Source organism: Procambarus clarkii, chromosome 62 (genome assembly GCF_040958095.1).
Source record: "Procambarus clarkii isolate CNS0578487 chromosome 62, FALCON_Pclarkii_2.0, whole genome shotgun sequence".
Taxonomy (NCBI): domain Eukaryota; kingdom Metazoa; phylum Arthropoda; class Malacostraca; order Decapoda; family Cambaridae; genus Procambarus; species Procambarus clarkii.
The window spans coordinates 26,163,900-26,180,913 of NC_091211.1; the positions used below are offsets into that span (position 1 = coordinate 26,163,900).

Sequence of the window (17,014 nt, forward strand, 5' to 3'; positions counted from 1 at the left end):
TTCATTTTCTCTTTTATTTTTCATTGTATAAATAAATTGACCCTTTTTTATCAACTTAAAGTAGGCCACTTTATATATTTGCATCACACAGATGGGAAATGAAGTATAGTACAAGGTAATTACAACATACACACTATTCCTTTGACAGACCTCCAGTGCACTTAGTGTTACAACATGGTCCATATGATACAGTATTTATTATTTCCAGTCACTCGATTATACACGCGTTGCTTCAAAACTTTGAAAAAGAAGTGGAATATGAACACTTTGCATGCATGTCTTTGACAGTCTATAAGAAATTTTGACATTGAAAAAGGTCTAGAAAATTCCTCTAATATAGAGGAACACCATAATCTTCCAACACCAGATCTCCACAAAACAGGCACTCTGTGCAAAATTACATTACATATATTTAGGCTAGTGGCTATTAAAATAATATATATGGCAAAAATAAAATGTCCGTTAGGTAAACCATAAACAAATAGTGTAGCAGAAAGACTATATACTGCCTACAATAGACCTTTAACACTTCTCATTACCAATAGTAAACATTCTTAGCAAGAACCAACATTTGGGAAACTAACAATTCTGCAACATTAGTTGATGTCATAACATTTTGGTGAACTTAAAATTTTTGAAACTATTACAGAAAATATTTTATCCAAAAAAAAATGTCTGAGTAAATTATTAACAGTTTAGATATATCCAACATGGTTGACATTTAGGAAACATTGAGAATTCACCAATACAATTCTCTTATAAATGACAATCGTGGGAAGACTGAACCATCTTTATGTTGCGATTGTAATTGCAACTCCATTCACACTCCTTTCAGAACTCGAAAAGTGAAACACCCCTCAGTGGTTATTGACACCATTAACACCATTAACAGATGGAACAGTACTGGAAGCTGCAATCACTTTGACCGGTGCAGCTGCTGTGGTCTTCTCTGGAGGGGACTGATCCAATGTAGTAACTGGGTAAGGTTCATCCTTTGCATAACCATCAGGGTTCATCGTCTGCCACCTCCAAAAGTCCTCACCTGAAAGTAAAAATTATTCAAAACCGAATCTGGCATCACAACCAATGCATCATTAGCAGCAATAAACATTGCAGCTACAGTATTATAATTCAGTACTTTACTACTGAACAGAAGCATCGAAATCTACCTTAAAAAAGAGGCATTATCACACTTTAAATAATATAGTACCGTATAAAGTAGTTACAAAAGTCATCCCAGAATCAAGTATGGTCTTGTGCAATTGAAATGCTTGGACATTCGAAGCCAAGTTTTTAAATATGACAAGGATGATCTCAAACAATTAAAATGTTGTACTGTGTCTGGTATAATGCTATTAGGAACACTTATGTCTGTTTGACTTACCAAGGCACCCCCATCTTGCTGAAGATGAGGCTGTCTGTATACCTGTATAATCAGTCTAGTCCAATTAATTACCAGACACAAAAGTGCTTAGCCTGAAAAATTTTTGTAACAGGTCCAACATGACTCGTACAAAAAGCAATAATTTCCAGCTAACCAAGCCGTAATTCAGGAGACAAAATACTTTTTAACTCATAGGGTATACCATGAAATCTTTTGGATTTTAATACTGGCATAAACAAGACAATTCAAATTTAAAACAGCTTAAAAAACCTCATCACAATCGACTTGAGAATGGTCCAATACGGACCAACACGTCGTCGTCCCTTCACCTTCTAGTGTGTGGTCTGGTCAAACTGGTATCAGGCACTTGTCTCTTCACCCGACAAACCAACCAGAAAATGGAAAAAATTTATCAACTTCTCTATGACCCAAAGCAATAAGTGCACCAGGTCTAGTATCAATCTGGGCAATTGAAGAGCAATGCCTGATAACAGTATCTAAACCCAATGGGTAAAATCACGTGTTCCAGTGGTCCCACATGCAGAGCAGGTATCCAGATGTCTGCTTATCATCAAAGTTGAACCAGAAATTCCTTCAAACAATACATTCTATACAGTATATATAGCATACATTTCTGACCACCCTACTTTGTTCAGCACTACTTATTGATACATGAAATTGTGTACATGAAATACTTATAGATAAAATACTTATTACTCAGTGAATGGAATAGATACAATTGTGTGCTTAATTGCCTAACAATATGACAAAAGAGGACCAAAGTCAGTACTTCAGTCCTGTATACCTATTCACTTTCACTCTATCTTCTATTCAGCTGCTTATAAGCTGCTCAGCTGCTTATACACACAGCAACATCTGAGGGTACAATCTGTAAAAATTATAATGCACCTTAAAATTTAACCTGGACCACTGTAGGAGACCACTTAAATATTTTTTAAGTATTGTCACAGATCACATTGACATTATCCATACTGAGAAAATCCACTGTGGCTCTGAGGTGATGAGAACCCGCAACAAAGGCACTGCCAGCTGCATACTCCTCCACTGTACCACCACTGACTTGTTAATTCATACAAACCAGATTTCTACTGAAATCAATTGGACTGGCTTCACAAGAGGCCTCCAAACTTCCTATGATTTCAGAAGAAATCCGGTTGTATGACTTTTACAAGATCAGTGGTGGTGGTACAGTGGTAGAGTATGCAACTGGCAGAGCCTTGGTTGTGGGTTCGCATCACCTCAGAATCCCAGTGGATTTTCTCATTGATATATTTCACATTATTGTGATTTTCTATTTGTATTATCCACGTTGTATTTGATGCAGACAAACTCTTACAGATCAGCCTTTTAAAATAAATGATCCTTTTGTGTACAGTATTAACAAGAACAGTTCCTCGGTTTATTAACACACTTTTAGAAAAATCTGTCCACCACTCCACGAAAGTGGGGAAAGAAGCGAATGATTTATGTACAGTACAGTATATAAATACATGTAAATGAATTTGATGTAAAAAAAATAAACATTATAATCTCCTTCCCTTGCAAGTCAGATGAAAGTTATGACCAACGTGCTATCTCCTGTATTTGCAGTACACTATAGTGTAAACAAGATCTTGCAAACCCTTGAAACATATGCAGCAGTCCCATTCCCAGTTCAACTCCCAACAGCAACCTTATGTACGCAGAAGGACTCTGCATGCTAACTCCTACCCCAAGCCAAGCAACTGTAATAAGCCAAAGCATTAAGAACTGAAATATTTTCAACCATAAAGCCAATAAGATACCTCAGTAAGTTGAAGCCAGCCAGGATGATTTGGAAAGACAGTGGAGAAGGGAGAAAAAACCATTATGGAAGTAACAACTGGTTGGGAACTTATGCATTAATTGAGCAGCCAATTACAACGAACATTCAATGCAAGTGGCAATATTACAAAATATTTATGCAGCCCACTTTTCTGCAGTTTCTCAAAAGCTATTACAGTATTTGTAATGCATTCTTTAATGTAAATTATATCAAATATTGAAAAACATATGTCTACACACAGCTACGTCTGAGGGTACATCTAATATTTACTATACAATCATTGAAATAGTATACTATATACAAGCATAAGCTTGCATGAGGGGGGAGGGGAAGCAGGGAAAAGAACAGATTGTGTAATCAAGTTTATTTACCCAAGTATAGTTACAGGACAAGAGCTATACTCATGTTTTCCTGCTTTTCCTATAATCTTTGTCGCATGAAGCTTAATTACAGGGAAGACTGACTAGTGTAGTTCTCCTCCTGTAGCTACACTTGGGTAATTACACTCTGTGTGTGTATGTATTTGGGGTGTTTGGCAGATGGACAAAATGCATGCTTTGGGTAGAGGAAGGGAAGTTGGTTGGAATAAATGCCTGTGTTTTGGGTGTTTGGTGGGTAGGTAGATTGTGGAGTGGGGGCCAGCTTTGTGTGTGTAATTTATGAGCACCTTACTACTCGCTCTCTTGCACAGTTCAATAGGTATTTTACTTATCTACACATACTTGTGTATGATGCTCATGAGCGCCCTACTACTCACTCTCGTGGACAATTCAATAGGTCCTTCACTCATCCACGCATCCTTGTGTGCATGCAAAAGTTTTATTTTTTGTGTATGGGAAAACTATACTAAAGGAAGAAAAAATAATTTAAACTATAAAGTAGGTCAAAATAAAGCATTATTTGTTTTGTTAGAAAACATTAAACTGTACTTGCTTCTGGCAATGTTAGTATCTGTGAGCAGCTATGCTGGTAAGTACCACAACCATTATTACTCTTTATGGAAAAGAATGTTAAACCAAATTATACAGATTTGCAGAAATTCAATCAAATTACAGAAAAGTTTGCTAGTATACACAAGACTGATTAACCTACTGCAGACACACTACCGACCAACTTGAGCAATCTAGAGGTTAGCAGGAAGGAAGGAAAGCATCTCGGGGTTTGCAATGAAGACTTACACATATTTTCAAGTGAGTACTTGGCTGTCCAGCCCAATTCTTTCTTGGCAAGGGTAGTGTTGGCAAACATGGACACAATGTCTCCTTCTCGCCGAGGTTTCAGCTCATAAGCCACTTTAGTATCAGTCACGGCCTCGAAAGCCTTCACTAGTTGCAACACAGACACTCCCTGGCCTGTACCCAGGTTGTATGTCTGTGAAAAATTTATTGGCATAAGTTTCTACATACAACAGCAAAACAATGCCCCAACTGTCGAAGAGCTCTGAAAGGAAAATGGTAAGAAACCATGAGATCCCAGTACAGTACTTACACATGACCTGGAAATCCCTTGTGGGCTTCCATTTGAGTTCTTTTATGCCTCTGTTCGCATCACACACCAGCGTAGCGACATCTCCAACTCTTCTGCCAACGTATTCATACGGGATGTGAACCTTCGACACACGCTCAAATTCCTTGATAAACTCCAGCACCGATAACCCATGACCTAAGCCCAAATTCAGGGGCTAAAGAACAAAAATGCATCTGATATTCTTCTAATGTCAAACACTCTTTTATTAATACTAGGAGTAAACAAGTTTGCAAAACTGCCTCCTCAGTGAGTAGCATTCTTCCTAAAGAAAATGTTCGTACATTTCTTTCTCCTGACAGACACGCAAACACCCAAGCTAATAGTTTCTAAGGAGCCCATTACATTATCCACCTTTAATAATATAGCTTCCTTAATTAATACTATACATCCAAGACAAATTTAAATTTATGTTCTTTTATTATGATACTAGTACTTTCCTTTCATGAATTAATGAAAGCATTGTGACCCATATAATCAAACATCAAAGCTGCCATTACTCTATACCATATCTTGTCAGAATTCTAAATTTTATATAAATTTTATGTTCTGCGATGCTCAAATCCTGAGCATCGCAGAACAAATCTTGTGTTGATGCAATTTTGTGTGTGACATTTACCATCCAGCACATGCAAGTTTCCCAATTTTATTTCATTGAAACCTTAATTTATTACAGTTGTGCATCTGAATAGATTTAGGTGCCAAATGAACAGGAGGGAAAAGGTAATTTATAGAGGGGAACTTACTCGGTGGCTTTTGTACCAATTTCTGACATTTATCATCAAGATTTTTATCAAGATACCTTACTTCCCAACCCAGCCTCCTGAAATCATAAAACTTAGTAACCGTTTTGTCAAAAGTACCAGTTTCCTGTATAATGATAGACCACCCGTAAAACACTTTTTGTAAAGTTAAAGTTTTCTATTAATTTTAAAGTCCAAAAACAATAAAGCTAAAAACCAAATTGAATTATTCCTAGTCCTAGTATAGCAAATATATGTACTATATTACAGTACAACTAAGACCGCATGTATTAGGCCTATAATTGATAGGAGAGGTAAGATTAGGTTTAATATTTATGTTGCAGTTAAACAAGTTTCTAGCTTGCCCAATTCAATAATGTGAAAGTCAGCTTTATGGTGATCTATCACTACAGATTGGTACTTTCCACCAAATAATTACTATAAGTACTTTTATTTTAGGAGGATAGGCTGTATTTGGATTGTGGATTTGTTCATTTGATGCATCACGTTAGTGTGATCTCTGTGTGTGAGGCTGTAGTTTTCCCCCTGACACTTGCAGGCCAGGGCTATCAAAAGTGTCACTAATATATATACAACCACCTAAACATTTATATAGTTTCTTTCTCTTCATACACTTAAAATAAGCATTGGAAACACAAGATGCCAGAGGACATTTTTAGACCACAACTTCCTGAAAGTAAATCTGATTTAGTGGCAAATTATCACACAGATAATGTTGAAGTCAGAGCGTAGCTAAGTTGCTTCAGCAACTTCATCCATTTTTAACTGTCTACAATTAAAATTATAATTAATTTTTAATTCATAGCTCCATATTACTGTGTGAACCCATTTCATTCATATAAATCGAGCAACACAAAGGATTAAATCAAAATATGAAAATTATGGGGTTAAATAACTGAATAATGTAGTGACCACCAGCTTTGACACCAACTTTAATATTATAAACGTAAAAACACAAGACTAAAGGAAATTGCAAAGACCTATTGGTGCATACACGGCAGCTCATTTTTAAATAAAAACAAAAAAATTAAACACTGAATACTGTACAAGAATAACAAGTTGCTCAAATTTGTCAAATTAAGGTTATAATTACTGAACTAGGCATAGTAATTGCTGTTAATGTTTCGGTTAAGTGGGAGAAAGGCAATAATTATAAGATACCAAACTATATGGATGATGGTAGCATATCTAGTGGGAAAGCAAGGAAAGAGACCGCTCCCCCGCAAGGAAAGAGATCTTCCTTTTTCTACTGAGTTTTGAAAGAGTCAAGCTGATAAATGAAGGTATTGTTCAGATATTGCAAATTTTGTAGAAAAACTTTATTTTATTAAGTAAACCCAGGTATCCTTCTTTAAGTGAATATCGATTTATAAACAGATTCCACGTTAACTATCAGGCCATCCCAATCCTCCTTTTATTGTAATGGCAAAATCTTAGAACCAACCACCCCCTTCAAAACAAGGATAGGGAAGGGGGAAAGGTGTTTTTATACACACTGTTTAGAATGCCAAAAACAGTAATACCCCTTCCAACCCTGACACTACCTGTAAGATCTAATTGACAAAGCTAAGGAAACTAAGCTTATATGATGCTCAGATATATATGCAAGGCTAAATTACAAAAGACAGTCAGATTAATCAAGATACTTACTTTAAATCTAAGATGCTCCTCATCAAGCTTGGAAAGAGCAGATACATGACCAGAAGCCAAGTCCATCACATGGATGTAATCACGAACACCTGCATTAACAGAATCATTAGCTGCGTACAGCAGATATGGATGCAAGATGGAAAACAATGAGAAAAGTATCAAAATAGGTTTTAAATAAGCATGGCAAGGATTCAGAATAAGTACATCTAAGCTCCTACTAACCCCCGGTGAGGATCCTGCACATTTCAAATTCTGAACATTCTTCAATTTGCACTGCCAGAGCAGGTAACTTTATAAATTGCCTGCACCCTCTGCCCCCTCAACCAGGAAATCTAGAAATCTGGTACAGTTAAAAGTAATATAAATGCAACTATCTTTGTATAAACACTTTGGGAAGTACTGTAACAAGGATCAAAAGTAAAGTCACAAAGTCTTCATTTATATATACTTGACCCAGGTTTGTCAATCTCAATACTAAATTTCTAAATGTTAACCTTTTATTCCATTTAACATGTGTTCACCTCTTGTTTGGAAATTAAATATTATTCTAATTACATGTTTGAGCCAAATTATACAGAAAAAAGTAATACAAAATCACTTACCAAGGAAGCTCGTGTATAGTATTCACATAAATATAAAATGATTCAGAAACATGAATTTTGTAATAGAAGTCTTTTATAGCATATTTTCATACTGCTGTATTTAATTACTGTACTTGCGAATGTTTGAAGGTGAACTTCCATACTTTGCAAGAGTAGCATTAACATTAAAAGAAAATCCAAGCAGGTTCATTAATACACACCAGTGCCATCTGCAGTGTCATAGTCACAACCAAATATGGTGAGGCTTGGTTTCTTGCCAATAGCCACTTGACCAATATATGGCATCAGGTTAGTAAAGTTCTTGGTTGGGTCTTCACCCAACCGACCAGATGGATGGGCTCCTACAGGGTTGAAATATCTTAGAGCAATGATGTTCCACTTCTGTTGATGGGTTTTAGCAAAAATTACATTTTGGTACAGTAGTCTATATCTTCTATACACCTTCACTTTTGACAATTTATCAAGAACAGTATACAATACAATTTACCAAATCAGAAAATTTTTTAAATTCCTCCACAACTTACTTCTTCTGCACGAGACAAATCTTTCAACATCTCTTCAATAAGATACTTGGTGCGGCCATACACATTTGTCACAGCACCAGTAGGATGGTCTTCAGTGATGGGCAAGTGCTCTGGGTCACCGTACACAGTACACGAAGAGGAGAACACCATCTGATATACACTGTTTGCCTTCATGGCCTGTGGACATTGATGTATTTTTATTAATATCTACAAAAGTTCTTTAAATTTTGGGTGAATAAATGGCATATCTTCTACATTATTTGCCTAATTCTGATAATTTTTAACTACTTGACTAATCCAGCAAGAATGAATACAATTAAAATTTACTCTTTATTCAAGCACACTTATCATACCATAACTTAACATTATTATTACTGTAATGGGAACAATTACTTTAACACATCACATCACCATTGAAAGAATATTGCAGGGAACATAAAGCAAAAGTCAAATACTATACTGTATTGTATTCTGTGTAGGATAGTGCCAAGCAATACTTTTATATCCAAGGTTACAAGATCATTAAAACTGCATCTCTTATTAACCTGCAACACAAATTAACAGGCAAAGAAGGAACTGTTAACAGCCAAGCTGTATATACTGGAAGATAGAAACATATGAAAGGATAGTAAAAAAAATAATTATTGTAAATATAGGATGAAAGATGGCAGGACAACACTACATAAAAGCCAAGCATATTACTACATACAGAAGAAGCCTGTACACAAGAGGAGGGACAGCATGACATGCTTATTATACATCATTTTGACTATTCTAAGGATTGAATACAAAAGAGCTTTTGCTGTATGTATCAAGAGCTAAATTCTATCAAATACACAGATCAACTTACTTCAATTAGGTTGATTGTTCCAATCACATTGTTCTTGTAATATATTAGAGGAAACTGCATTGATTCACCAACAGCTTTCATGGCAGCAAAATGAATAACATAATCAATCTTGTGCTGAAAATTATACAAAGACCTTTAAAATACAATATCTGAATTAAAATAAACCTGGTTAAAACTAAAGTGAATAACAGCCATGCATATACTATATTGGAAAAATAAACTACAGTAAATGTTTTGTGGTGCGAAGGAAAAATGCCTAGATGAATCAACTTTTATATCAAGCATAAAAACCAGACAAATAAGAGAGACTGTTAGTGTACTGCGCTTACCTTAGCAAATATGGCATGTACAGCATTGCCATCAAGCAGGTCACACTGGTAAAAGGTGACACTCTTGCCTGTAATCTCTTGCACCCTGCTCAGCGCTCCAGCTCTGCTGTTGGTCAGGTTGTCAATGGTGATCACCTCATAGCCCTCATTCAGCAGGTCAATGATGCAGTGAGAGCCAATATACCCAGTGCCACCCGTCACAAATACTGTCTTCTGGTTGGCCATTTTTACTGAAAATATATACATATAGACTATTTGAAGATGTGTTAACACAAATGCATTCTTCAGTCTTCAGTCATTTCAGTCTGAAATGAAACCTTCAGTCATTTCTTGTCTAATTTTTCCCATGTAGCTATATATTTTCTCATTATTCGTATCTAAGTCTAATCATCAACCCAATATGTTAAGGTGTTCTTCAGATCAGCAAATTTTGGAAAACAGTATGCAAAACAATTATGTATCTTCCAAAGATATGCAACTACTCTACAGCATGAATTTAATGTAAAATAACAAATCAATCGGCTTTGATTTGCTGACAATCTGTAGCCAATATATAGTCGGCTACAGACTGTCGGCACACAATCTGTACCAAGTACTGCATAGAATTTTTACACCTGATAGTGTTGGTCACACCTGATAACGCTTGTGATATCTTTAAACTTTATCTTATGAGAGACTCATGGTCAGGCAAAGTGAGGCTATACCTATGCAGCTTAAGAAAACATCATATGTGCATGGTAACATTACCTATATTATTGTAATTAAACTACTATTGGACACCATAAACTATCACAAGGCCAAATATCCGTCATACATATTGTGGTTTGATTTAGTTCATTATAACTGCCCATAAGCACACATGGCTCTGATGTGCTATATTGTGGAATATGTAATAATAAACAATAGAGTACTAAGTTCATTTACATAATTACATTATCAGGAGAAAGCACTAAGCTATTATGACTATGTAGCACTTGGAAGGGGTGAGGATAAGGATTTGGGTTAGGACAAATGAAAGGAATGGTGCCCAACCACTTGGACAGTTGTGGATTGAACACTAACCTGCAAGAAGTGAGACCGTTGCTCTACCGTCCAGTCCAAGTGGTCCCTATGGTGCAGTGGTAAAGCAGTCACCCAGTGATTCACAATTGCTTCAGCCTAGGTTTGTATCCTGGTCGGAGAGGATTGACTGGGTGCCAATCCTTAAATGTAACTCTGTTCACCCAGCAGCGAATGGTTGTTAAATTAACTCTGGTTGTTAAACAATTTGGCGGGTCGTATTCCAGGGAAAAATTAGGATTAAGGACCTGCCCAAAATGCTATGCATGGTAGTGGCTTTACACGAATGTAACAACTCTTGTATATATATTATATATACTGTATATATATTATATATATATAATTTTATATACAGTGTATATATATATATACTGTATACATACTGTATATATATTATATATATATTATACATATATATATATATATATTATATATATATATTATACATATATATATTATATATATTATATATATTATATATTATACATATATATATATATTATATATATATATACAGTATTGTCAATGGTGATATATTATATATACATATATATTATATATATATATAATATATATATATATTATATATATATTATATATACATATATATTATATATATATATATAATATATATATATATTATATATATATTTTATATATAAAATATATATTTTATACATAAATATACATTTTATATATAAAATGTATATACTTATACATTTTATGAGCATAATGCACAGTGTAATTTGTGGGGTAAGCCATTTTCTATGTTTATCACCCACTTCTTAGGCAAGTAACATCACTTGCACTATCTAATCAACCCTCGACACTTAATTAGCATGGCTAGCAGAATATGGGTGAGTGTATATACAGTATATCTTAAACTTTTTTCTCATATGCTAACTTCTCAAGGATGGGGAAACTAGGGTTTTTGACAGGGTCTTTCCACCCCTTCCTTCCCTCCCCTGGCCAAGAACAAGGTTGTGGCTACTGGTAACTCATCAAGTCAGTGGCCAGACCTATCATGTTTCCCGTGACAATGGCGGGCGTATCACCAAGCCCCCTGACACGGCATATGTCGTGACGTGGCTGACGTGAGAACCCAGGCAAGTGGTCAGGTGCCTGGGTTCTGCTTCCACCATCTTCCTTTTGTCTGGGCAAGGTTATGGTGGTGGCGGCAGTGAGAGGAGGAATGTTGCCGTAGGGCTTGTGTGGGTCATCGCTCCCACCCACCACAACGACCTTGTTGACTCATTGCACCACTCTGGCCATTATAAAAAAAAATTAAAAGCACACTAGACCCACGTTTATAGCAATTATTGTCTCTATAATCAACGTAGACGCAAGTTGCAGCCCTATTCTAATTGAAATGTATTTCTTATTCAGGGTATTTACAATGAAATAGTAGGTAGGGAAGTGAGCATGCTATGTACACTAACATGGGTTGTTTGGCCAAGCCAGGAAGGTCCAAAGGTGCAGGAAACGCTGACCTCGAGGATGGTATGCAGACCTTTGTTGACACTAACGTCACTGACCAACACCACCTCCACACGGCCAGCCTTCCCACCTCCCCTGCTACACTACACCTCCACACGCTGAAATAATTTTAATGTACCCTGTAATTTGTCAGTCAAGTATTTCAAATATGTTATGATTAAGTGAGCAAATATGATTAGGTGCCTTTTCTTGTTATAAGAGAGTTACACACATCTTCTCTCCCGCCCCCCCCCTCCCCCCTTCTCCCATCCGAGGCGTCCTTGTGCCTTTGACCCCTGACTAATATCTGATGCTTGTAACCTTCTCTTGTTCCTCCGTCGTCAGCCTAGTCTTCATTTACGATGTTCCATGTTGCACGGCCTTCCCACAAGAACCCTGATAATTGTACCATTATCTACATACTAACCCCTCACTATAATATAAGTGAATTCAACCTCTTCCCAAGTTCCCACAATAACCTTAAACATTTGCCGTCGGAATTTACATTGCAAACCATTAGGAATAATATTTGCTTCTCACCATCCTGGAAACACACGCTATACCTTTGTACCTCAAGTTACCCGAGGGTCACAATCTTTAGTGGCCTCGACATGGACAGGAAGCCGGCGACTTGTCCTAGATCCCTCCCCACCTATTATTTCGAGGATTCTTTCCGTGTTTTACTTTAAACTTGAGTAGTCATATTTACAGCGTCGGGGAATAGGCTACTCATAATTTTATTAGCCTATTTGCGAAGAAGCATCTGCTGTTGTGTGAACTAGTGTAGATTATAGAGGAAGAAGCATCTGCTGTTGTGTGAACTAGTGTAGATTATTGAGCTTGAAGACGCAGCGAAGAAGCATCTACTGTTGTGTGAAATAGTGTGGATTATAGAGCTTGAAGACGTTACCTCTCAAGGCAAAGCGTGATTAGCTTGACCACCATGGCTCGAGGGAAGAGAGAATGTAGATATTAATTTAAGTTGGTCATTACTTCTCGCACGCACATTTCTGCGCCATGTAGGAAACTTAACATTTTTGAGTGAACTCCACATACACAAACAAATACAAAGCCCTCTTTTGAAATTTATAAAATTTAATCCATAACAAATAAAAATCATTCCTTGAAACTAGAGCAAATTTCGTATTGTATCCCCATAAGGAACAGTTAAACCAATGTTGTTTTAGCATAGATAACCTATATATGAGAGGGTATAGAATGACATCGACCCGTTACTATAAACTCAATTGACTGTAATTGCACCCTTCAGATATGGCCATAGGCTATCTCAAACGTTGCTCTGCACTGCGTGATCACACAATTTTAAGTGATAAACTTTGACGAAAAGTTTCGTAACAACATGCAGCATTAAGTTTAGATTTAGGGAAGACTTGGGTAAATACTGGTTCGGTAACAGGGTTGTTGATTTGTGGAACCAATTGCCGCGTAACGTGATGGAGGTTTCAAACGTGGGTTGGACATGCATATGAGTGGGATTGGGTGGTTATAAATAGGAGCTGCCTCGTATGGCTCAATAAGCCTTCTGCAGTTACCTTGTTCTTATGTTCATTATATTCAGCTTGCTGGTTGTGTATACTCCGGGGCGCACAACTTACGACGGGTCGGGTACTAGCTGAACATATAAATTACAGCCCTACTCTTCGAAAGTCAGTTAAGCCAATGGCAACACTGGCTGTGGCCCAACCATGACAAAGGAGCTTATTTTTGCTAAGTACAGTTGCGTTCATTCTCGATTCCCAATCGGGAATTCCTGGTTTGAATCCCCAGCGATACAGAAATGGCTGATCGCGTTGTATATGTACACTGGCTGCCTGTCTCTCCAGACAACATGAATTATTATTATTATAGCCAGAAGATGGACTTGACAAGCGCCACACTGTTGACTTCGGGGTCGTCGGAGCTGCAATTCTGGCATGGTGTTGTTCCAGAGCTGGAAAGTAATCTGTAGTCTGGTGAGAGGAAGAACAAGAGCTGTGTTTACTAGGCTCTAGTGTGGTAGAGAGGACCCGCCAAGAGCTGTGGTCACTAAGCTCTAGAGTGTGGTAGAGAGAGGACCCGCCAAGAGCTGTGGTCACTAAGCTCTAGAGTGTGGTAGAGAGAGGACCCGCCAAGAGCTGTGGTCACTAAGCTCTAGAGTGTGGTAGAGAGAGTGGACCTACCAAGAGCTGGTGGTCACTAGGCTCTAGAGAGTGGACTCGCCAAGAGCTGTGGTCACCCAGGTTACATCAGCAGTAGGCCAGTTCGCCGCAGAACAGTCTGCACAACGGTAGCCTGCGGTGTTTCTGAAAATAACGGGGGACGCAACCAACAAATTACAGCTAATTACACACATACTTCGATATCAATATGGATGTAGCTTACAGTATAGGAGTCGTCGTTAATTATGGAAGCGTCTCGTGTCCACACTGAAAATAGTAATTCCTAAAACAGGTTATCCATAAATATATGTAATTATGATAAAATTACATGGATCTTCTGCTCGCCTCTTCAAATTGCACCATTAGTAAGCCAGACAGACAACAGTCGGGTAGGTGACAAGCCCCGAAAGGTAGACGGGTGAGCAGTTTAGAATTCAAACTACTTTGGACTGCTGAACCAAGTTCTTAGTGTAAACGTCTTCAACACCCATCACCCTTACCTCGGCACAATACACTACAATAGCTAAGCACTACAATTATGGACCAGTCGTGCCTGCCAAGGATCGTATACAATTCATCTAAAATTTACTGGAAGCAATCAACCTACATACACTACTACCTCGCACAGTGTGGGCGGAGACCAGGTAAGATTAGAAAGGCTCGAGCACAGAATAACAGCGATATGGTAACGCTCAAACACTGGTGATGTTGGGGAAACACAGCGAGAACACGCATAACATAGAGTTTGATGTGTGGGCACCACACATCAAACCCGACACACACCAGACTACACACATTGCCACACATTGCCTTGGGTAATTATGTGTAACAATGATTGGCAGCCAATAGCAAAGGGAAAGGTAGCTCCCGGAATTTAAAAATAGTAACCTAGAAGACAATGACAATGTTAACACTGAGCCCGTTTTCTCGATTCTGCCACAACATACAAAATAAGGGGTACTAAAATGTACGAATCCATGCCACCTAACCTAATCACCATCAGCATAGAAAAAGTGTATATTTGTGAGCCGCTACTTTTCGTAGTACCCCTATTTTGAACGATGAGGACAACAGTCTCCAAAATGAGGACACATAATACCAGAATCACATCAGCGGTATATGCAAAGTAATACGTTTCGGGAATTTGGCCAAGGAGATATCCAGGGCACTGTACAGTATTCATGCGAGGGCAGTAATAGGGGTCTATACCGGCCCCAGCATGGAACTTTCTATCTCAAAAAGAAATTACAAAACGACAGTTTATAATGTGCGACAAGACTGAATCCAGAACCGAGAGGACCTGAATATGAGGCAACAGGATCTTGCTACACAGACGGAGAAGAGGAGATATGATGCCGTGCATGATTCCAAGAAGTATTGACAAAGTAGAACGAGATTAGCGCGTGCAACGGCAGGATGAGAAGTCATGATGGAAGCCACAACCATGTAGATAGATGGAAATAATTTCTGGTGACCACTAATCTTAGAGTAATGAGTAAATAGAATGAGCAATAGGACGAGGTAATAGAAAATAATACCGTATATCGGTTTAATTGTAGATACAGTAGAAATGAACTGGGAACAACCGGAAGCCTATGCTAGCCGAATGATACATGAAAAGGTGCGGGGAGGGGAGGGAGCCTAAGTGTTAAAGTTAGGTCCTGTAAGTACAATTACAAACACACACAAATACAATCGAATTCTCTGGACTTCTCGTGCAAACATTAATAATTATCCCTGCAATGTTGCACGAACACGCGTCTCAATTTCAAAGAACACTCCTCTAAATAAATATTATGTGGGATTGAATTACAGATGAATTATGTCGGTGTTCAGTACAAGGTCAAGAACCATTGTGGGAGTGACGGGTATGTGGTGTGTGATGTGTTATTCATGTCATAACATCCTCCGCAGTAATCAGGGGGTCACACTGCGCAGGGTGGAAGGACTGGGGGGTGGACCATCCATCCACAGTCAATCCACCACAGCAGCAGCTGAGCTGGTCGTCGCCTCGCCCACGTATCCACTTTATTTACTTGCCCAAAGTGTTGTCACCGTTTCCCTGAATGATGAAAATACCCCTAAAACTATATCTTTATTAACTGGTCGTCCAATAACTTTGTTAACTTTAGAGTATACAAGAGAGATGTTTCAGACCCTTGCGTGCAGAATAAGTGCACTCCCTCCAGCAGCTCATCTAAAGCCGTCACCTTCTTGCTGTTTCACTGAACACGACTCCGCTTGGTTCAGTGACCAACAGTGAAGGAACGTGCGTCAGTGCGTAGCGCAACGGATGAAGTGCGCGTCACTGACTGTCAGGTTAAGTACCATCTGGTCTTGCCAGAAACTGGACAAGTGACTATGCAGACTACCTCTCTCTTTTGATAAGAGGATCTCCAAGCTTAACAAGTCTTTCAGTCCCCGAGAATGATAAACTATTATCATATCTATAAAAGCTAACATTTTTATAGCATTTAACTTAGGCTGGTCGGGGTCGACCTATGTCCGTCTTGTACCCAAACCATTCCCCCTGCAAAGTTGGATGAGGCTATCCCTAAGCTTCTGACCTCTAGCCTTTGACAGAAACAGACATTTCCTCTTAATGTTATATAGATATAGATGTGTACATATAAATAGGTAACTCTTGGCCCTAATTGGAAATTCCCAATCCTATTCCTTTAATGCCCACTATACAAACTATACTATATAAACTATACACACTATATAAACTATACACAAAAATCCACTAAATTAATAATTAAGACATACGCTGGTTGCCACAGTCCCGCTAAACTACTAACATGTTAGTATAAGAAGTACCACAAGGGAGCCGGTCGGCCGAGCGGACAGCACGCTGGACTTGTGATC

General features: G+C 38.0%; 1 protein-coding gene across 13 annotated transcripts in view; it reads right to left on the minus strand.

The window, feature by feature from the left end:
- The window catches only part of LOC123766581 (UDP-glucose 4-epimerase), a 27,108-nt gene continuing 10,094 nt past the window's right edge, over positions 1-17,014 (minus strand). For 4 of the 13 annotated variants that reach the window (XM_069308384.1, XM_045755850.2, XM_045755848.2 and 1 more), the window contains exons 2-8: positions 9,453-9,682; positions 9,124-9,237; positions 8,274-8,450; positions 7,950-8,130; positions 7,148-7,236; positions 4,388-4,580; positions 1-1,042 (exon numbers count right to left, since the gene is read on the minus strand). In XM_069308384.1, the coding sequence (XP_069164485.1) occupies positions 858-1,042; positions 4,388-4,580; positions 7,148-7,236; positions 7,950-8,130; positions 8,274-8,450; positions 9,124-9,237; positions 9,453-9,682 (1,169 nt within the window). In that variant the 3' untranslated portion in view covers positions 1-857. Of the gene's footprint in view, positions 1,043-4,387; positions 4,581-4,697; positions 4,891-7,147; positions 7,237-7,949; positions 8,131-8,273; positions 8,451-9,123; positions 9,238-9,452; positions 9,683-10,514; positions 10,668-11,950; positions 12,107-14,167; positions 14,299-17,014 lie in introns of those variants that run through there. The other 9 variants (XM_069308391.1, XM_069308383.1, XM_069308386.1 and 6 more) reach the window with 8 other exon arrangements.